Source organism: Clytia hemisphaerica, unplaced genomic scaffold (assembly GCF_902728285.1).
Source record: "Clytia hemisphaerica strain Z4C2 unplaced genomic scaffold, Clytia hemisphaerica genome assembly, whole genome shotgun sequence".
NCBI classification, from domain to species: Eukaryota; Metazoa; Cnidaria; class Hydrozoa; order Leptothecata; family Clytiidae; genus Clytia; species Clytia hemisphaerica.
In genome coordinates this window covers 122,187-144,284 of record NW_027104424.1, presented here as the reverse complement: position 1 = coordinate 144,284, position 22,098 = coordinate 122,187, and the positions used below count along the sequence as shown (strand labels likewise).

Genomic DNA, 22,098 nt, shown 5'->3' with positions numbered 1-22,098 from the left:
TTTTCAAGATAATTTCTCAATTAACAGAAGTTTTACCAAAAATCTAATATTTTACAAAAATTTATATACCGAAAAAAAATAATACTCCATTTTCATTATATAAAAAATAAATATCTAAAGTACAAAAATACATGATTTCGTTGGATTTCGCCAATCTACACTCCAAACTCGCCAAAAATTGTCGACATAATAGCATAACCAATGATCCATTCCACTCACTTAACAACCTCAGGAGCCTCGTCCGTTAATATAGGATAAACTTCCCCGAAATTTACAATATGTCCTTGTTCAACTTTGTCATGCCATTCTGCATACCTCGATTTGAAAAGGTTTAAAAATTTAATCTCATTTCTTAACATGAGTTCACATTTGAATTTTAAGTCTCCATCGATGATGGTCCGCATTTTATAACCTTTAACATAGACTTGAGAGTAAGCTTCCTCTACAGCCTCGTCCTCAATACAAATATCACTATAATATTTCCGCCTCGCTTTCAATTTGCTGACATCGTCATAAAAATCAGGACCCTCTTTATCAACTTCTCTCCAAAATTTACGTTCAAAATATCGATAGAGCGCCATATCAGCATTATTCCATTTTTCGATTTTCATGATAGTTTCATTCAACATTGGTTTTGATGGTCGATTTTTATTAAGGCGCTCATTCAGTTTAAAATACACAACGTCGTCGATTTGCCAGCATAATCGGCGTCGCAAGAGCGTCAATGATTCGTCAAAATGTTCCGTCAATAAAACTAAATCAAAATCATGACTCAGAGTATTAATAGCATTGTTCACAATCGTCTCGTTGTTAAAGTCACCATAATCTAAACCTAAATCATAAAATAGTGGATTCCTTATTAAATTTAAGGATGGATATTTTCTGGCAGTCGAGACAATGGCGTCATTGGAGACTGGATTATCAAGGAAATATTTCATCGGGTCTGGCTTTTCCTGAATATTAAGCATATAAGCGAAGCTGAAATATTGGAAACTTGATTCGAATTGCGATACAGGGTTTCGTAGAATTGTAACGTAGAAGGTCGATAAACGAGGGAAAACGCGATTCATTGCTTCACGACTATATCGCGCGTGATTGGCGAGTATATTCGGCCGCGTGAACGTATCCGCGACCGCACTAAACCGGAATTTATTGGGCCATAGAAAATGATATGAATCTTTATGACGTGGTAGAAGCGTGGTGAGGTTGTTCATCTCGGCGAAACGGTTCAGAATATTTGTGATGGTAGAGGATCCAGTCTTGTGCGTTTTCAAGAAAAGTACGTGCAAAGTTGGATCACATGTTTCTTTGGTCAGGTCACCTGTGATAAATTTTAAACTATTTTGCTGACTTTTGACCAGTTTTGTCAAATGTGAGACGTTGATGTTGTTTACTGACGAGGGCGGAGTTTCTTGATGGTAAATGGCGGGTAGATTTTTTATTTGGGTGGTGAGTTGATCCTTGAGAAACGCATGAACCCTGAGTGATAAGATAAAAGAAATTTTTCAAGATTAATTGTATGTAGATTATTTAGTCACAAAGGACTAATGATGATTTTTTGATTGATACTTTTAAAGCCGGCGCGAATTCAGTAGATCACAACATTTTTACGAATCCAAGAGAGGTACATGACACTTCATTTTGATAACCTGTCGCTTTTGATTAAAATTTGAAGCCCTTTTAGAGATTTTTAAAGGGGGGATCTTCAAATCTTAAGGGTTTAGATAAAAATTGAAAAATTAACAAGGGGGCTTTTATTTGGCACCTGAGATAATAGATAATTGGGAGTTCGTATTTCAATCTTTTGGGTCTTTTTCAACGATGGACACGGTTAGCTTCTGATTTGACTGGGAATAACGGGAAATCAGCACTTTTACCGCCCTCAATTTTGCGGGTCAGAATTTTCCCCAATCACTTCAGTCAGTTCGTCATCATCAAAAGGGTAATTATGTTAATTTGCTAACACATGCAGCTTTATCGGATGAGAGACAATTTCCACTTTTTGATAAGCTCCCACATTCATTTCACATTCGATAAAAATCATACAGTTGTCTCTCCCTAATCCGATCTTTATGGGACCAAAAATTTTCTTCGGATTACAGAAAGAATCGAATTACAGAGAGTAATTCAATCCATTTTCCAAATGAAGGGACCAATGTTGTAGTTCGAATTATGGAAGTTCGAATTAGAGAGAGAGTTGACTGTATACCCTTTCAAATTTCAAAGAAAACAACATACCTTTGATAAGAGGTGAAATAACTTGAAGCATTCTTTTCCCGATTAAACACATATTGTACAACCAGTAATAAACTCGTGATGGCACACAATAACAAAATCAATTTCCGAACCATTGACCAAGCACACGGCATTTTCGTTTAATAGCCAACTTAGGGTCGACTACTTCTTCATGTTTCATAAAGTATTTTTCATTTTGTCCCTTTTTGTTTTCTTCTTTCTTGTAATAATTCTCCTAAATATAGTGTATCAAAATAATAATTCTTGAAGAATACATCCTTTTCTCACACACCCGGCGAGACCAGATTTTAAAGCCCGAAGGGGCTTTAGAAAGGGCTTTGTACATCTATGGGTGAGACCCCCTCCCACTGGAAAAACTGGCCAAAATATCGTTCCCAGTGGAAAATTATACTCCCTTTTTTGTGCGCGCTAATCAAATAAACAAATCCTCACTGCAAAATATTGTACTATTTTTTCCGTCTCCACTCAATTTTCTGACTTGAAAACAATGGAATTAAAATCCCCACCAATAAAAAATATGGTAATATCATTCCCCATCGAGTTTCAGTCCGTTATTTTTACCCCCACTGGCTCGAAAAAATTCTACCGGGTCTGTGAGAAGGAGTGTAAGAATGAAGATCTCGGAATTACAGTTTACGCTCTCTAATTCGACGTTCTACTATTCGATAAGCGTCGTTTATGAGAGTTTCCTGTAGACGGTGGACTTTCAACATTATCGAATAATGGAGTGTATCGAATAGTAGAACGTCGAATTAGAGAGCGTAAACTGTATTTCCGAGCTCTTTATTCTCACACCCCAAATTTACTTATACCCCTTGAAATCATACTAGAGTACATCGACTGTATCCAAAAGCTTGAACAGACCTTACTGAAAAGCACTCGCTAAGATATATTAAAACTCCATCTGGATAAGGCTATCACTGTTCTTCAACAGCATTTTGCCGATTGGCAGTGTGAAGGAATCGATTTCTTATCTCTCTAAAGGTCAATTTTCGATTTTTGGCTCAGACCCGTCACCTAACAAACCTAGTACCCCCACCGGGGGTCTCTCTTTATATCCAACTTGTACAATCATGGACAAAAAACTTGAGACAAAGGGGATTTCCCTGCGAAATTTTAAACACCACAAATGATTTTAAGCGCGTTAAACTACAGTTATCATGGACAAAAAAATTGAGACAAAGGGGATTTCCCTGCGAAATTTTAAACACCAAAAATGATTTTAAGCGTGTTAAACTACAGTTGAAAAGTAGAGTTTTAACTCTTAGTTTTAACATGAGACTTAAGACTCAGAACCTTGGGATCTCAGGATTTAAAAGCTCAGATTTGTTCCGATAAGGCAATAGAAGCCACGGAACCCCTCCAAAATCGAAATATTCAATAAAAGAAAGTGGAAGTGCTAAAATAGCAATTCCAATTCCCAATTCCAATTCCAAATAATGGTCTATATCAAATACTGTAAGCATACTCAAAATTCAAAAACAATCTGAAAATTAAAACTTTGTAAAAAAAATCTTTGCGGCTTCTGATTCAATTTCCTCAGCTAAAGTTTGATTTATTGCAGAAAATGATCTTTTGAACTTACGATCTTGTTAAAGCACATTTTGAGGATGAAACAATAGTTGTTTTGTCTCGTTCATAACAAAACCTATTGTTTGTTTACATATAAAAAAGTTGTTAAAAACTTATTTAAAAAACTGATTTTCTGGTATTGTATGTAGGATTTAGTTAGGTATTACATACTGTTGCAAAGAATTTGTTTATTTTGGTGGATAAGATTTTTGTCGTTTCTGATTTGTTTAATAAGTTATTTTAGTCAAGCCAAAACACTTCATTTTTTCTTTGAAATGTTGACCTTGAAGCCTTATTCTTTTAAATCTCCGGCAATGCCACTCAGTGTTGAATTTATTTTTGTGAGAAAGGAGATACCTGGATGCAGAAATTTTCATCTAGCACGTTAAAGCTCTAAGACCATGTTCTCACGTAACGGTTCCGTTTCGCTCCGATTCAAATTGAAGCCATTCTATTGGTTAGAAGTTTCGTAAAATTTGAACTTAACCAATAGAATGGCTTCATTCCCTCTCGGAGCGAAACGGAACCGTAGCGTGTGAACGTGGTCTGAAGTTCGGGAAAATCTGCCCATTCCTTTAAAGCTTTAGCGTCGGCGGCCGCCAATCCACTATCGGAATATCAAATAAGGAAGGGTGGTCACTCGACGACAAGAGGCGCCTTTGAGTGTTAACTGCGGCGCTTGTACACGACTTTGTACGACCAACGAAAATCTTGTGAATTTTTGTAGATATTGCAGATACCTGAGCTATTCCCAACGAAAGTCCATTCGCCTTGCGTGTGCTAGTTCTGGTATCATATGGAAACCATGTCAGTATGAGAAAACAAATGCACATAAGAGTGGTGCCCACATTGCAGATAAAAGAGTCCACACTCAAAGCGTAAACGTTTTTTTTTATATAAGGAACTCGAGGCTGAAAATGGTCCAAAAAATAAGGAATTGTTTAGGAACTGCTCAGGCTGAGAATAAGGAAACAAGTTTTAAGGGACAGTATAAGATGGTTATCCAAACTTAGCAGCTATGTGAATAAGGAACTCGATAAGGAACTTTGAGGCTGAAATTCTCTGTAAAAATAAGGAACTCCAGGCTCAGACCAAAGTTTAAGGTTCCTTATAAAAAAAAAACGTGTACTGACTTTAGAACACAACCGTTTGAAGCTTTCAATTGAACTGAAACTTGGTGAAACATATTTTCCCTGAACAAAAACTTGAATAAAAATATTTTCCTGTCTCTTTCAAGTCTATTTTAATATACAGCTTTCTTGTCTTTGGTAATACTCGAGTCTTGCAAGTTACTGATCGCTAAGGCTAAAAAAGAAAGTAAAGCACAGGGTTCATTTGAGCTGAGGCTGGACATATGTCTAAATTTCTATTGTTCTATAACAATAGATCTATTGTTTCCAATAGCCTGACTATGCTTAACAAATGGGGAGTCTCTGAATTTTAGTTTTAAATTTTAGCTCGCCTCTGTATTTTTGCAATAGACCTTATCGGAGTTTTTCATTTTTCTAAAAAAGCGATGCATTGTGGGATTGTTTCGGGAGTATTGTAATAGAAATCTCTTAGGAATTCCTCGAGGGAATTCTATTGTAAAATACTCCCGAAACAATCCCAAAATGCATCGCTGTTTTACAAAAATCAAAAACTCCGATAAGATCTACCTTAAAGGAAGAAATTTTGGCGGGAATTTAATTTGGCGGTTGCAGATATTTTTGGTCAAAAGCGTTACTAAATCAACAAAAAAACCTGTTTTAAGGCTTGAAATAGCACGAATTTGGGGAGTGCGTGAAATAAATTAAATTTGGCGGGAATTTAATTTGGCGGAGGAGGAAAAAATAAATTTTGGCGGGAACTTAACTTGGCGGATTTTGGCCAACATTTCGTGTAAAACGTGTAACGCTTTGCTCTTTTAATATTCATCCCAAATCTGGATGAAAAAGGTAAAAGCCGTCCTAACAGGACAGATTCTCTTGCAGAGCCATAGCCTATAAAGTGGATACTATATGTGCCATACGCGGAGTTCTCAGAATCCACTCGAAGATTAGAAATTTTCACTCTCGTGGAGAAAGAAAACTACTAACTACAACTACGCTACCAGTCCATCCAAAGACACACATGCTTATCTGTAATCACTGACCTTTATATATCCCTGGACCAAGTTTCTCAATCCCGGCCAAGCAAAATCTTTGATGATTGTTTTTTAAAAAGTGGTACCCTAATGGCGGCACTACTCAATAGCGGTGTAAATGCATCGAGAGCGCTAGACCTACATTCACTCGAATACTTTTGATGATGTAGCACCGTTAAATGTTAATTTTTGACACTACAATAGCTTCTTCGTGGGTACCAAATCAAAAAATACTTCGATCAAAGATGGCGGATATAGCTTGGTCCAGGGGTATATAAAGGTCAGTGTTTGTAACAAATTAGCGCATAAAGAAATGTAAGAACTAACCTGCCAATCTTTGAAGTTGGTGTCTCTCAACTAAATTGTCTTGCAAGGCCTCCATTAGTTGCAAATACCTGACGAGATGCACAAATACAGTGTATTAGACCCAGTTTAAATTTATGGAATGCACCACTGCTATGATTTCAATTTTGACTGTAACTCTTTATGCGTTTTATTATTACCTAATAGTCATTCGCAACCAACCAGCTGTTGTAAAACTGATATGATGTCAGATATGATGACATTGCAGGGTTATATGTTCTAAATTCGAACACAATCAATTGCACCACTTTTTAATTTTACTGATGGAGGTTAATACTATTCATGATATGCACCACTGCAATGACTTCACCAAATTATGCAACTTTTCTGTTTTTGTTCCACCCAATACGTCACTTTTTCTATTGTTTAAGTGACGTATTGGGTGGAAAAAGTTCTCAGAAGACTCTCCAGTGGTGCATATCATGAATTTCTTGAGGGGTATCAGAATCATAAAAAACGGGCTAAGGAACTGGGTTCGAGTATGATTCGAACGATATCTCTTTTATGACATACTAAACTGTAACAACTTTGCGAATCTTATCTAAATTATGTAATTTACCATACAAAAATGTGGTGACAACGAATCAGCTTTGAAAACATGACGTACGAGACGACTTTTTTTGAGTATTTCATTAAGGCCGGTCTCCGGACTTTCGCGCGAAATGGGCAAAAGATTTTTTCTTAACCTTTTCTTTGTCTGAAGAAAAGATTACATCATAAAAAAGTTTCGCGCGAACAAAAAAAAAGTTGAAGGAAGTTCTACTTTTTTCATCCGCTACGTCAATTACGACCAATGGAATTGCTTCATTTCAACCGACCAATGACCTTACAAAAACGTCAAAAAGTTTTTGTTCGTATCGCGTGAAAGTGGAGACCAGCCTTTCATGGCCCCCGGCATGCGAATGGAATTGAGGGGGCCAAAAAAATATGTCGCCCACCATGGTTTTTCGACTTTTCACCCTTATTTCACCCCTCTAAACGGTATATATAAGATCTTTTAAAGTAAAAAAAAAATTACTTTACAAAATATTGAGGGGGCCATGGCCCCCCTGGCCCCCCGGTGACAGGGGCCATGCCTTTGTTGTAGTATTGAAAAGAGATCATTAACCTACTTGAATAGATAGTCACGTGGCCATAGAGTTTCTTTGTTCATGGAGGATAAATTCTTGAGGTTTAAACGAACTGCATTATTCCATGCTGGAACGAAAATAAAACATAAACAAAACATAGTGGTGATACCTCTTTGGCCCTTTTTACACCGGCCCTTATTGGCGTTATTTTTGGGCTCGTGGCGTAATAAGGGCCGGCGTAAGAAGGGCCAAGATTTTGCAATTTTAACCGAAAAGCGGCGTTAATTTTTCATCATTATTTCTCAATTTAAAGGATTTTAGGTATGATTCGAAGACGAAAATTATCCATGGTTTTACTCCATATTTAAAACTTCAGTGAAATATTTGATATATTTAAAAATCAGTGATTTTCGATGGAATTTTCAACAGTTTACTACTGAAAAATGACATTTTAATGTAAATTTTAGTCATTATTTGAACCATAAGTAGCCATTTTTACAAATTTTAGCGTTATTAACGGCCCTAATTGGCGTAAGCCCAACATTAGGCTGTGATGTAATAAGGGCCGACGTAAAAGGGGCCGACGTTGAATTAGGGCCGGCGTAAAAAGGGCCGATAAGGTATATAACAACTGTAAAAGTTGCTAAAGTTGAATCTTATTGCCTTACCGGTCCATTTTACACAGCCCCCTTAATCCATTACTGCCCAGTTAATAATTTTCTCTTGTTAAAACCCTAAATCCTCTCAAATAAAGTAAAATAGGTCGAAAATTAACGCCATTTTTAGGTTTAAAATTCCACCTCAAGCCAAAAGATAGTACCGATAAGGATTGTCGTAAAAAGAGCATATAAGGATTTATGAGTATAATAATATATACTTTGCCCCTTTAACTTTTCTATGGTGAAGAAATATGCCAGAAAAGTACTAAAATCGCCTCCAGACCACAGAAGGGCTAGATTGCCTATCTTAAGCTCTTCCTATTGTTTTCGAAAATCTGCGAAGCTTCTGATTGGTCAAGCTCTGAAATTCTATTGTAATGTCACGTGACTTAGGTAGAATTTCTTACCGAACCACGGCACACTTTCCATCTAAAAGCACGATATCGCTTTCTAGCCCTGACCGGCTTTAAAGATTTGTTCGTAAAAAATTGTTTGGTTCCCGCAGGCACGACGGAAGCTTTTTATATCTGGTACGGCGAATGAGGAATTTTAAGTGATTTTATAGCGATTTGACCGACGAAGAGGAAAACTTCGGGTATTTTTATAAAAATCTGGTACGGCAGCCGCCGTACCTGCCGTACCCGTTGCGTCGTGCCTGTCCCGTCACCCGACCGACCGTAATTTTTCATCAGAAATAGCAGTCGGAGGGTCGGGAAGCTGGTTTGCCGCAAGGCTAGGTAAGGTATTTATCTGCTAGGCTAGAACTCCTTCGTCAACCTCCGTCACAGTACGAAGAGTGGATTCGTGTATAAGCCGTGTTATACAATAATAATATAGCAATAAAATAGCTGATATACAGGGATATAACACAGGTGTTATTAAAGACAGTCTTTACAGAATAATATTAGTCTTTGTATAAAAAAATATAACAATGCCGATCTTACAACCATACCCTAATATTTTTACTTTTGAGGGATTTTTGCCACTTTTACATTTTTTTAGACAACTATACGTCTTTTTTACAAGAACAAACTATATAAGAACATAAAGCTTCGATGGCCAAAATGTTAAGAACAAGTTAAGAACATTTAAAGGCTTCGCGGACTCAAAAACAACGAAAAATACATAAAAAATGAGTAAAATAAGAACATGTTAAGAACATTTTTAGGCTTGAAACTCAAAAAGTTGAGAACATCTGAAGGCTTCAAAAATTCTGGATGTTCTCATAAAAAAACGTGTAAGTCTGAAATCGGCATCATTAAAGAGGCTATATTACTATCAAAGCTAGCTATACTACTAAGATTAAACTGATTAATTTTAAATTCCAATTAGAGAAATTTGTTGTAGATTAATTAGCAGAGCCAGCTCTACTCTTAGGTGCCAAATTAATTTTTCGATTTATCAATTATCCCCGCCGTTTATTAATTTTTAAGAATATTTTCAGTTGGCAAAAAGAAGTCCCCTTATTTTGCTCCAAAAAGCCTTATTTTAGCCCAACATGAACATTTACCTTATTTTTGAGTTTTCAGAAGTACAATTTCCAGCCCCCGCCCCCCGCAATTAGGTCCCCCTCGTTTATAAAAATTTCGAAAATTTTCCAACTCCCCCGTTTAATCGAATTGGCACCTAATAGTAAGGATAATTTTCAATACGTACTCAATTGATGATAGAAGTAATCTAAATGAGTACGCGCTTTTTATAAGAACAATGATATTAAAAGAACTTGTAATTGGAATTTGGCAAAAAAAGTTATTACCATTAATTAAAAACAACATGAGCTTTCAGAACTGATGAAGAAAATCATTGTTTTAAGCCCCCTTGTTTTTAGTCCTTGGGTAAGAAGTTTTTTCTTCCTTGTTGTTCCATCTCAGTTTTCTTACAACTGTGTCACAACACATCCCTGTATCAGCGAATCATGTAAAAAAAACTCCAGTAGGCATAGATAACTAGTTTTTAAGAGCCCATTGATTTTAGGCTGAAGTTGGCTGTTGTTATTCTTTTCTAGATTTCCAGGTTAAAATGTTCTTTTTAATATATCTTACATACTTCATAAGTGAAACATAAAAAGCCTTCTGATGTGCAACCAAATCAAAATAAAACATTTTTTATTAACGATTTTTCGACCTCTTACTGTACGTATCTTTTTCAAGTACACTTAAGAGGTCGTATATTCAAGTATACTTCATATATGCTTATTTATTAAGCATTATTCAGTGGGGATTCTGAAAAATACAGACTGTAATCTTTTCGACAGCACAATGTTCGGAATTTTATTGATTATAGGTTTACAAATCTTGAAAAAACACGAAATTCCAGGTGGGCTTTATCCGAAAAGAGCATTCTGCAGATTGCAGTATTTAAAATGTGAAAACGTGAAAACTTCACAAGTTGATTCTGGGAATTCGGAGCCTTTATTGTACGAATGTCTGTGCAGCGGCCTAAAATGTTAGATTCAGTTAGTTCTTTTTTAATAAGAATACACTTTATAAGAATGTTCATGATGAAAGGGAGTCATACCATTCTTATAAAAAAAGCGTGTAACGTTTAGCTTTTGGATAGATTTCACGGACTCTAAAATACTCGATTTCTAAGGAAATATCCGAAAATACACGTTTTTTTTATAAGAACATCCAAAGATTTTGAACCCTTCGGATGTTCTTAACTTTTTGAGATTTAAGCCTAAAATGTTCTTGAGATGCTCTTAATTTTAACATTTTGTGAGTATTTTTGTGCAATTTCCTAAGAAACCGGGTGTTCTAGAGTCCATCAAGCCTAAAAATGTTCATAACTTGTTGTTAATATTTTGGCTATCGAAGCCTTATGGTCTTATATAGTTTGTTACGACGTGTACTCACAACATGGCGAAAAAAGGAATATTTTAATAACATTTCTAGGCTTGAAACTCAAAAGTTAAGAAATACTAAAGATTTCAAAAGATTTGGATGTACCACGTGTGTTGAACCTACCAAGCAGGTTTTGTTGCATCCTCTTCTTCAGTTCTCATATTTTCGTTATTAGGGAGATAATCATTCTCTTTATTATCTCCATTATCTTCCACCTCTTCTTCTTCTTTAGATTGAGCATCCTCCGCAATAACACTGAGATGTTGGTTAGAGTAAATGGTCGTGGTGCGTTGAATAGAATCCAGAACAGTCGACCGGCGTCTACCGTCACTATTATAAAAAAATAAGAGCAAAATAAGAATAATTATATACAATTTTTTTTTCTGAAAAATCAAACGGGCTCTGTTTTACTTTGTGACGTCTTCTTTTTTGACGTTTCAAATTTTGACGTTCATGCTTGTTTCGGGACCGTTTCGTTTCGGAACGGAACGGAACCGTAACGTCTGAACATGGTCTAAATATATCCCACCTTCTTTGGTTGATATTTAAGAACATTTCCAAGCCTTACACATTCTCATAAGAAACGTTGTGATATAACATTGTGATTTTTCAGAAAAAAATTGTATATCCTGCCTGCTGGGAGGTCCATTTCCGTTCCAAGGGGGGGGGGGTGGTTTGGTATGTAGTGGAATACCAGGGGTTACAGCATTTTCAATAACATAGAGCGTTGGACCTTCTCAACATTGGCCTATACGTTTTTTCTCCTAGGGAGCCCTTTTTCATAAATAGTCGTTTATGTTAATAATACCCTGTTTTAGAAAACCTTTTTTTCATATGAGTAAACGTGGTAATGTACACGATTTTTTTATAAGAATACACTATATAAGAATGTCCATTATGAAAATGTCCAAAAAAATAAGATTAATGCTAAGAACATCATGGAAGAAATTCATGGAATTTGGCAACTCAAGCTAAAAATGCCATTTTTAGAGCATTTTCATTTATAAGTCGCCAATTACCCCAAGTAAGGCTCACACCTTTCACAAAAATGACATTTTATGCTTGAGACGTATGTTAATCTAGTCTGAATTAGGATCCTAATCCAAAAATGCCGTAAGAATATTTTAGGATGATTTTCCCAAAAATATTAAGCACCCTAACATGATGAAATGAATTTGCACCATTCTTATAAAAAAAAGCGTGCAGTAGAAAACCAATTAAAAAACAACCAGAATTCAAAAAATGTACAGTAAAAATGTACAGTAGTAGACTCCCATTATTCGAATAACTGAAAAAGTCGTTTTTCCGCCAGATTTTTAACTTAACCTTGATGAGATGGACTTTTCTGGAGAAATTGAGGCTTTGTGGTTCAGTTGAGTGTAATAAACACAAATAATTTTTGAAGACAGAATTGAAGAAGAGTTCTAATCCCAGAAAATCCATGTTTACATTCAACGATCTCCCAACAGGAAAAATATAATAACTGATAACGGATAATTGAGGGTGGTTTAGCCTAAAAAAAATCAAGTTGACCGTTAAAGCTATCAAACGTCGTTTGGTTAGATATTCCCGCTTGTAAATCAAGTTTTGTTCGTTAGCAGTTGATGCATTAGTAGGCTTACTTTATACTGTTTGTAAATAAAAGTTATCTTTAAAGTTCTATTTCAATGATCTTAAGTTATCAAAAATAGCAACAAAAAAAATTTTTCCGGCTGGCTGCATGAAAGCATTTTTCCTTCACCTGCATTCTGGAAACACTACATTTTTTTAATTTTCACCTTAATACCACATTTTGACAGCATGCGTATTAACTTGAAATTTCATTTTGGCAATACACTTTTTTCTTAATTCTTGGAATTGAAAGTACAAAAATGATGCTTTTATAAAATGGTACAAAAGTGATTTGACTTGTCAATACAAGACATTTCTGATAAGATAAATAACTTATTAGGTTACAAACCGTAAGTGATGGTTCTTTTTTGTGAAAAAGAGTTTGGTACAGGTTACCCAGCTGGCACACAACGTTGTTTTAACGTTCATGTTAACGTTATTTGGACGTTATGAATGTCAAATGGACGTTGTTTTGGCGTTGTGTGCCAGCTGGGTACACAATTCTTATCAGAAAGAGGACGGGACACTTTTAATTCTTATTGACAAGATAAAAAAAAACAAAGCTGCGAGAAAAGAAAGGTAAGTTTGTCGAAGTATACACGCTTTTTTTATAAGAATGGTGTAAATCCATTTCATCATGGATATTCTTAACTTTTTTGGGAAAATCATCCTAAAATATTCTTACAGTACATTCTTAGTTATAGGATCCTAATTCAGACTAATTAACATTTAGTACATACGTCTCAAGCATAAAATGGCACTTTTGTAAAAGGAGTGAGCCGCACTTGAGGATAGTTTATAATTTATAATTGAAAATGCTCTTAAAATGACATTCTTAGCTTCAGTAGCCAAATTCCATGATGGTGATATTCTTAGCATATTCTTAGTTTTTTTGGCCATTTTCATCATGGACATTCTTATAAAGTGTATTCTTATAAAAAAAAGCGTGTATTAAAAACATTCTTTTACATTGCAATTTAGTGGAGTAAAGTAGTATTTTACATGGAATCAATTTGAAAAAACGTTGTTAAAAGAAAAAGTATCTAAGATGTCATCATATACAACTTTGTTTTTGCTTATACTTTTTAACTGTGTACCCAGTTGCGAAGCAGTAACACCAGAGAGAAGGGCCCTACGATACAATGCAATGATATTATTTTTGTTAACCTGTCTTGGTTTGTTTGGGTGGTTTCGAAAGAAAAAAAGAAGACATAAACGGAAAGCCAACCAAAAGAAGATTAAAACAGGTACTTTTTAGACAGGGAACCGTCCTGTATTTTTTAATAATCTGATGTATACAGGGCGGCGGGTATGATCTGTGAGGCACAAATCTGCCTCAAAAAGTTTACAGTGAAAATTCAAATTTAGCGCTGTCCTCACTTACTAAAATAAAAATCAAATTTTGGAAGTTGCGCTTTCTCTAAGAAAGTGTGACCAGTAAAAGAATAACAAAATTTGATTGGCTATGTTTTCAACCGTTATTAGTATCTGAGAAATTCAAACTCTCAGCCCATACCATGCTATATATTTCGCCATCAGTACATAGAATAAGAAATCAAAGCATGGATCTCCAGGCTAAGTGCTTTTATACACAACATATTGCGATTTTTTAGAGAAAAATGGTAGGAAGAGTTGGTTTCTCTGATTTTTAGTTGTCACCGGATTTTAGTCAAGTAAGACGCACATTCTTACAAATTTTCCAACACATTTGAATGACTGACTGACTGGTTTGATTGTTGAAAGTCACCAATTAGTCTCAAGATCTTGGGTCATTTATTAGTTTGAAATTATAGGTGCAATTTTCTGCATTATTCGACCTCAAAAAGGTATAGCGTACTTATTTGGAACACGGATGAATTACTTTTTCAAGATATGAGAATCGAAATGACGAAAGCTAAGACATCAAGTTTTACAGAGCAAAGACCGGGGACCTCAGATAGACCCTTTGAGTGCCAATGTCGTGTATATCGGACTATATAAAGCCCTCCTGTAAGCCCAGTTTGAATTAGAATTCGTCATTTTTTTTGGTCTAATTCGTAGGAATTGGATCGAGCTTTATGGTCAAGCAAAAAAAAAATCAAAAGTGAGTCTTTCCAGCAATATTTTAAAAAGTCTAAAAAAAATGCAAAAATTTGATAAAAATCCATTTTTTTGAGATTTTCTTAAAAAAACTCAGAAAAAAGGCCCGTGGCACTTAAAGGGTTAAAGTGCGTCATAAACAATGTGATAGCATTTATTGTTCTATTCATGAAAGAACAAAAAAGTCATCCAGTACTTTATTGACTCTCTTTTCCTACTTCTCTAATATCAAAACAACGAGATTTGCTACTCTGATTCCGGCTGGGGGGGGATTCTTAGGCAAAACAGTTGACGGGTTTTTGTGAGCCATAAGGGTACATATCCATACGTTAGTCTCTCAAAGGGTCCCAGAAAGAGGCCCAGAATCTTCGAGTTAGAAAACTTCGAGTTAGCGATTTTCGAGTTAGGAATTTTCGAGTTAGCTAAATTATGACGTCACTCGACTCTAACTCGATTTTTTATTTCCAAAGAATATTTTTCGAGTTGAAATTAACTCAAATTTTATTTTTCGAAAAAACTTTTTCGAGTTAGCTAACTCGAATTTCTTTTTCACAAAACCTTTTTTCAAGTTAGCTAACTCTGAATTTATTTTTCGTTTACAAGTTTTGGATTTTTTTAGAAAAAGTTAGCTTGAAATATTTTTTGTATGGTACAATCATGGTCGAAATAGAATGAGAATTCCGGTTATTTTAACGTGTTTCAAGATTTAAAGTTCTGGCGAGAAAGTCGATTTTGGGATATCTCTTTAACTTAATCGAATATTTCAATTTGGGAGAGACTTCCAGGCTATATTCTGAGCGTTATTGGAATATTTTTGAACTTTTGCTAGGTACCCTTAATGAATAGGTAACCCCAAAGAATTGCAAGGCATTAGCCCCCCTCTACTAACCTGGCCTAGGTGCCCTTCAGATTTCTGGGGGGGGGGCTGATACCATGAAATTCCTAACTCAAAAATCGCAGACTCGAAGTTTTCCAACTCGAAGATTCCAGGCCTCTCCCAGAAACACTAAAATCGAAAACATCCCTCTCAAAGGGTCATGATTTTCAAAAAGTTAGAACAAATTTTGGGAAAAATCACCCAATATTTTGACAAAAATTGCTCAAAGGGTCTAAAAAATGTAAAAAGATTTCTCATAAAGGATCGGTTTTTGATTTTTGGCTCGGACATACCCGTCACCTCGCTTATATATGTATTATCTTTGCAGAAAATTGCCTCACAGAAGTGAATAAAATGTAGAGGCATCCAGGGCTAACCTTTTCATCTATCAAAAAAGAGATTAAGTTTAAGGGCGAGGTTGACCCAAACATAGATTAATAAAACAAAGACAACACGAGGATATATGTCCTAATAGGCGTATATCAATCGTCCTTTTGCTGTTTTCAGATTTTAACACGGATTCGCCTATCCTTCAAACCGAATCACGAATCCCTCACCCCGAACCAACAACAATTCAGACTGAATCACTAGTCCTTCAAACCATTCCAACAACAAGTCAGACCGAATCACCAATCCCTCACCCCGAACCATCTACAAGTCAGACTGAATCACCAGTCCTTCACCCCGAACCATCTACAAGTCAGACTGAATCACCAGTCCTTCACCCCGAACCATCTACAAGTCAGACCGAATCACCAGTCCTTCAAACCATTCCAGTGAAGTTTCAGACCGAACAGACCGAATCACCAATCCTTCAAACCGAACCATCTACAATTCAAACCGAATCAACAGTTCTCCAAACCGAACTATCTACAAGTCAGACCGAATCACCAGTCTTTCAAACCGAACGATCGACAAGTCAGACCGAATCACCGGTCCTTCAAACCGAACCATCTACAATTCAAACCGAATCACCAGTCCTTCAAACCGAACCATCTACAAGTCAAACCGAATCAACAGTTCTCCAAACCGAACTATCTACAAGTCAAACTGAATCACCAACCCTTCAAAACGAGCCACAGTTAAAAGAGATCAAATCAGGAAATAATAATTATTATTACCATTTATATATATTTCTCGGAGTTATCGCTGATGTTTTGCGTGAAAAATTCCATATCAAATTTTCTAGAGATCCCAAAACCCTCTTTAAAGAACTAGAAAGGGAACAAGAGAAAATAAATGGATCAAAAGAAAAAAAGAACAAACCGTTTTTATATAAAGATCAATTAGACCTATTGTTCCCGACAACAGGAGAAACTGATTCGCGAACATTCGATATCACGCTATTGGCGATCCTTTTGCGTTATTTCTGTGGATATAACATTCCAAATACAAAATTCAAAGACTGGGGAAAATTAGATGCAAAGGAAAGCGAAGAAAGTAAAATGTAGCAGTTAATCTTACTAAGACACAAAATTATCCATTCAGCGTGCATAACTTGGAAAGACTTTCAAGAAATTATAGGAAAAGCTGAAAATCCTCTTAGAAAACTTGGGGTATCCCTTAAACAGTTTGAAAAGATAAAAACATTCGCGTTTGAAGAGATCAACAAAGAGGAAAGGGAGGAGGACAATGCACAAGCCTCTCAAAATCGAGCCTCTGAGAATCGAGCCTCTCAGAATCGAGCTTCAAAAAACCACATTTTCCCCCCTGTTACCCATTTCCATGGACGTGATACGGAGATCGACCGAATTCATGATTCACTATCTCTACAAAACGATGGAAGGAAAATTGGAACAGTAATCCACGGGTTTGCAGGTGTAGGAAAAAGTGAATTAGCCAGAGCATATTGTAATCAATACAGCAAGAAATGGAAACATATTGTCTGGATTGATATGAAGAATGAATCAACTACCAAAACGTCTTTCCTTAAAGTCGCTCTGAAATTCGGTATAGAGCTCCTCCAAGGTGACGGAAGCCGAAAAGAAAATTGGGAAATCATCTATCATTGTATTACCTACCAAAAAAGCGCTAAAGATGGAAAAATCTTATTCATTTTCGACCATGTTAGTAAGCAATCAGACATGGAAAAAGTTTTGAATCAACAAATGAGTCCCAGGCCTATTGTTCTTGTGACCAGCCAATGTCATCGAATAGCTTGGGACTCTAGATTCGATTTTATTAATCTTGACGTTTTTACTGAAGAGAAGGCTAAAGAATTCTTGGGGGAACAAATAGATGATGGGGAGATAGAGAATAGAAGTGACACAATGAGTAAGATTGTGCAAAAGCTGAGCTGCCATCCACTAGCACTTTACCAAGCCATTTGCTATATGAACAATCCTCCGATAAAGTCAATGGACGAGTACCATGAATTGTTAACAGACAATGCAGAAAAAACAGAGCTGATGAAATATGAAACAAATTTGATAGGACAAAAATCAACTTATGAATCCCTATCGACAATTTTAAAACGTCTTCAGGCGGCTGCGAAGGAGAAAGCAATCACCCTTCTAAAGTCATTAGTGACAGACGATCGGGATCCAAATATATTGATAAAGGAATTAAATTCTGGCAAAACCGATTTTAAAAAAGCAGTTGAAGATCTCTTACATTGCTCTATTATTGATCTGTATCCACACGATGTATCGGCCGGACAACAACAGTTTCGAATGCTGGTATTATTCAAGCACATTTTCAGTGAACTCCTTAAAAAGCAGCCCAGATTCACAAGTTGTTCGACTGTCTCTGGTAAGATAATCATTTCCATGATCAGAATATAGAGTTGGAATATTGGAATGATAATCTTTAAATGGATGAATTTAAGGCTTCTTTTAAACCTTTGCAAAATTTGAGAAAAAATAGTGTTATCTATTCTAATAAGTCTTAGCTGTACACACCTTCTATCATTAAAGGAAAGTCGATCTAGTCAAGTAAAGTCTGTCTCAGAATAATTTGCAGCTGAGACAAAAATGGCTGTAACATTTTATTTTCGCCATTTTTTGAGTATATTTGTCTATTTTCCTAAGAAATTCAGTGTTTTGAGTCTGCAAAGCCTTATAATGTTTTTAACTTGTTCTTAACATTTTGGCCATCGAAGCCTAATATTCTTTTATAGTTTGTTCTTATAAAAAAAAACGTGTACGCCACTTGCAATCAGCTGTCGTAAAGGTGACATTAAGTCGGAAGATATTTCAAGAGTCCATGTCCTGGATTATAGGCACAACAAAGCAAAAAATTATTCCTTATTAATTTTGCAGCTGCCGAGACAATTGAGTCAAGCGACGAAAGAAAACTGACGGACTTGAAGAAAGTGGAGAAAGATCAGCTCCATCCATGTTTTGAAAAGAGAGGTGACCATTTAAAAAGCTGGAGGCATTTGATCGACGAAATATTTGCACTCGAGAATGACAAAAATGAAATCAAAGACGCCATCGAGATCCAACGGCTGATGGGCGGTGGCGCCGCTGGTCAATTCCTGGTCAAATTGTACAGAGTAAAACCGAGTCTTAAGATTGGAACTCTAAGAGAATTTTGTTCTACGAAAAATCGAGGTGATATAGTTGGAATTCTAGAGACACACAAAGAAGATGATGAAATTTTTAAAGTATTAGGCGAAAATGATTTGACAAAACTTAGAGTAAAATTGGCACATGATGATTTTTGGATAATCGTAGCTGAGTCAATTGTTGGTTTCTGTGATGGAAACAATAAAGAAGAAGTAAGTTTGATAGTTAACCAAATCAAAGTTACTAACCAGCACATTGTCCAAACATGTACAGAAAGTTTTTTCGATGTTTTGAGAGAAAGAAAACATGATATGACAATAAAGCAATTAGCTGAATATTGTGGAAAACTTGGGATGGGTAACGCAGTCAAATTATTGAACAAATTTGCATGTACATAATTTTTGATATGTAATCTCTTAGAGGTTGGCTTGAGGTCTGTTTAATGACCCGGAATAGGGAAAGTTTTCGGGAAAAAAATTAGCCAAATTTGTTTAAATTTGGGCGAAAAATCGTCCCTTATGGGTAACACGTCGTTTTTCACACTTTTTAAACCTTTAGAGTGCACTTTCTCTCATCGAGGAAGCCTGAAAAACGTACCCTTGGGGCCTACACCTACGATCATTATGTTTAGTGACATGATGGTGTACCCAAAAACTTAAAAATCCTTTTAGTATCATGGGGTACTAAAATACCAAAAAGTGATATCCAGGCAAAAATTTGAGAATTCTTTTAGTAATTTGGTACTAAAAATTAGTAATTTTTATCATTTTTGAATCTTTTACAGAATTTTTCGTGATTTTTTCTGAATTTTTACAATTTTTCAAAACAAAAAATTATTGAGTGGTCTCTGTGTCTAAATGTCCCTAAAAATCTTAGTATATGGGTAATAAAATACAACTTCTCTAAAAAGGGGAGGTGGTATCCAAAAAAATTTTCAAAAAACCCTCTCAATATTCATATGTCTGAGATTTTAGTACTGACCCTCCCAGCTTGAGTGTCACTCCCCCGGAGAGGAGTTTCGTTTATATTTCGTTTTCATATTTGCTATTTTTACTTGGCGTTAAGTGTGAAAAAAAACATTCTAGAATCATATGTGTGGAGAGGTATTTTCATCTTCCATAAGACGGAACTAATTTGATAGGTCAATTTTTAACGTTTTTGAGCACTTTCAGAAAGTAACTTTTTTATCCAATAGAACTTTTGATCTAATGAACCGAATCTAATAAATAACCCATCAAAATGCAAGTTTATCTTTCTTCTTTCCAATGGAATAGGAACGGTACTTTTAAAATTTTTAGATTTTGGGAAAACTAGTTTCAAAAAGAGAGAAACTTTTTTGTGGTGCACCCGGTATAATATCAGGGACCCATATCAAGGTCCGGAAAATGGAGATAGAAAGATAAGATAAAAGCTATTAAGTATGAATTATGACATCTAAAAAATAACAAAAAACACGTTTTTTTTTTAAAAGAAGAAAGGGGCCATGTATGTGCCGTGGGCCCTGTGAGACTGTTCATCTAACGTTTCCAGACCATCTAAAAAGAACGAAAATAACTATTAAAAAGCGACAAAAAGAACGACAAATTTCATATTTCGCCTTCCACGACCCCGACCGAAAGTAACTAAACTACAGATTCATCCCTCTTTGTTTATCACAGGAATTAACTGCATGTGGTTCAAAAGAACGGCAAATTACGCATGCGTATAAGTCTCTATTTGGGTGAGCTGGAAACATTACAGCATGAACTAACTCCTGTACATCATCGATTTAAGATTTTTCTTTGTAAGTAGTAAGAGTATTATATTACCGGGTATTTTAATGATTGACGTCAATTTTTTTATATGAAGACACTGTATTGAATTTTTTTTTAAATAAACGTAGAATTTTGTCGTTTGATAGTTATTTCTAATCAACTGATGAATGCGTAAGCAAGAAACTATTGAGAAGAAATACACCGTTTCTTAATCTTTATGTAACAAGCTCTACTTAAGTATTGAACACTCTTAAATTGTGCAGAAAAACACAAGAAGAATAAAAAAGTGTATAAGTTTGAGTTATCGTGAGAAAACTAAAAATGTTATAAATCTAAACTTTTCATCGGAACGGAACTGCTCCGTTTTCTTGCTCCGAAACGTTCTGAAATTAGTATGAACACTAACAAGCACCTCATTAAAAACCGGGATTTTTCATCTCGTTTCTTAATGAGTTCCACTTTGACGATTTTTGAAAAATAGAAGCCTTTCAAGTGTTTTGATGCAAATTTGATTTTTCGCTACTGCAAGGGCTTCAAAATTTTAAAGTGACGTCAAAAAATCGAATGTTTTTTGGAGCCCAGAAAACCTGGGCTCAAAATAGGCTATGTGATTACTTCCAATCCGTAACAAATAATACCACAACGGAGTGATACGTAACCGTAACGTCTGAACATGGTCTTATAGGCGGACTGTAAAAGAGTCAACCATATTTTCGTTGTTTTCAGAAGTTAAAAATAAGGTGAAGCAAGATTTTTGTTTGAAAATAAGGGATTGCGGATTGCGATTGATTTCAAGATGGCGACCTCACCCAGTGCTCCTAGTTTACTTCACTGGAAGTCATCAAAAATAATCAGAAAGTAAAGTTCAGTCAGAAGTAGACTCTAGTCTAGGGTGTATTTCGATATGCACTATATACGAGTTATCAGACCTAAACTTGCAATAGTAATACTGTGAAATGCCTGTTAGAAGCAGCCAGACGTATCACGGGAAATCCTATCAATTATGCCTTACAACCTGATTAAGATTGTGCCGACAACGACTCAAACTGTTTGAAGCAACTTAGATTGGTAACTATAGTTTCTCTGGATTTTTAAGATATCAAGAATAACGATACACAAGTTGCAAAATTAAAGTCTGAAGACAAATCAGGCTATTACCCGTAATTTTTAGGTGCTTGTTTATACATGACATTTATTATTGATTGGTTCGAATTTACTGACAATAATAAAATTATCAGCTGTAAATTGTAAAGCAAGTAACATGGGAATAAAATCAAGTGAACTTTTTCGAGTAATCACATGTTTTCACTGCATTGTTATAATTTTGCAACCCGTGGGCGTGTATTGTCACGGATAGCTATAATAGCGAGATTATGTATA

The 22,098-nt window shown here is 35.6% G+C and overlaps 3 protein-coding genes across 9 annotated transcripts in view; 1 reads left to right on the top strand and 2 right to left on the bottom strand.

Annotated features, from left to right (window-relative positions):
• Positions 1-2,369, bottom strand: LOC136820434 (galactose-3-O-sulfotransferase 2-like). The gene is made up of 2 exons (XM_067076619.1): positions 2,239-2,369; positions 1-1,479 (listed from the first exon to the last, which is right to left on the bottom strand). The coding sequence occupies exons 1-2, from the start codon at positions 2,367-2,369 to the stop codon at positions 216-218; spliced, it is 1,395 nt and encodes a 464-aa protein (XP_066932720.1). The 3' UTR covers positions 1-215.
• An 11-nt stretch (positions 2,370-2,380) lies between these two features.
• LOC136820432 (cation channel sperm-associated protein 2-like) overlaps positions 2,381-22,098 on the bottom strand; it is a 33,518-nt gene continuing 13,800 nt past the window's right edge. Inside the window, exons 10-14 of one of the 5 annotated variants that reach the window (XM_067076612.1) lie at positions 11,012-11,218; positions 10,431-10,483; positions 7,429-7,513; positions 6,281-6,348; positions 2,381-2,470 (exon numbers count right to left, since the gene is read on the bottom strand). In XM_067076612.1, the coding sequence (XP_066932713.1) occupies positions 2,427-2,470; positions 6,281-6,348; positions 7,429-7,513; positions 10,431-10,483; positions 11,012-11,218 (457 nt within the window). In that variant the 3' untranslated portion in view covers positions 2,381-2,426. Of the gene's footprint in view, positions 2,471-4,984; positions 5,134-6,280; positions 6,349-7,427; positions 7,514-10,430; positions 10,484-10,993; positions 11,219-22,098 lie in introns of those variants that run through there. The other 4 variants (XR_010848581.1, XM_067076611.1, XM_067076613.1 and 1 more) reach the window with 4 other exon arrangements.
• LOC136820433 (zonadhesin-like) lies at positions 12,872-20,842 on the top strand. Of its 3 annotated transcripts, none has more exons than XM_067076618.1 (4): positions 12,872-13,078; positions 13,601-13,746; positions 15,963-18,206; positions 18,716-20,842. In XM_067076618.1, exons 1-3 carry the CDS (start codon positions 12,927-12,929, stop codon positions 16,904-16,906), a joined length of 1,242 nt encoding a protein of 413 aa, XP_066932719.1. In that variant the 5' UTR covers positions 12,872-12,926; the 3' UTR covers positions 16,907-18,206; positions 18,716-20,842. The 3 variants fall into 3 exon arrangements, with proteins under 3 accessions (XP_066932719.1, XP_066932718.1, XP_066932717.1); XM_067076617.1 differs by having other exon boundaries at positions 13,003-13,078; positions 13,481-13,746; XM_067076616.1 differs by lacking the exons at positions 12,872-13,078; positions 13,601-13,746 and having other exon boundaries at positions 16,902-18,206.

What these genes read in the sequence shown, in the direction of transcription:
- LOC136820434 (XM_067076619.1), bottom strand. Translation starts at nt 2,369, where the DNA reads ATGCCGTGTGCTTGGTCAATGGTTCGGAAATTGATTTTGTTATTGTGT. An exon ending in TATTTCACCTCTTATCAAAG is followed by an intron (nt 1,480 to 2,238) that starts GTATGTTGTTTT and finishes CTTATCACTCAG; the next exon opens with GGTTCATGCGTTTCTCAAGG.
- LOC136820433 (XM_067076616.1), top strand. Translation starts at nt 17,351, where the DNA reads ATGAAGAATGAATCAACTACCAAAACGTCTTTCCTTAAAGTCGCTCTG. An exon ending in AAGTTGTTCGACTGTCTCTG is followed by an intron (nt 18,207 to 18,715) that starts GTAAGATAATCA and finishes TTAATTTTGCAG; the next exon opens with CTGCCGAGACAATTGAGTCA.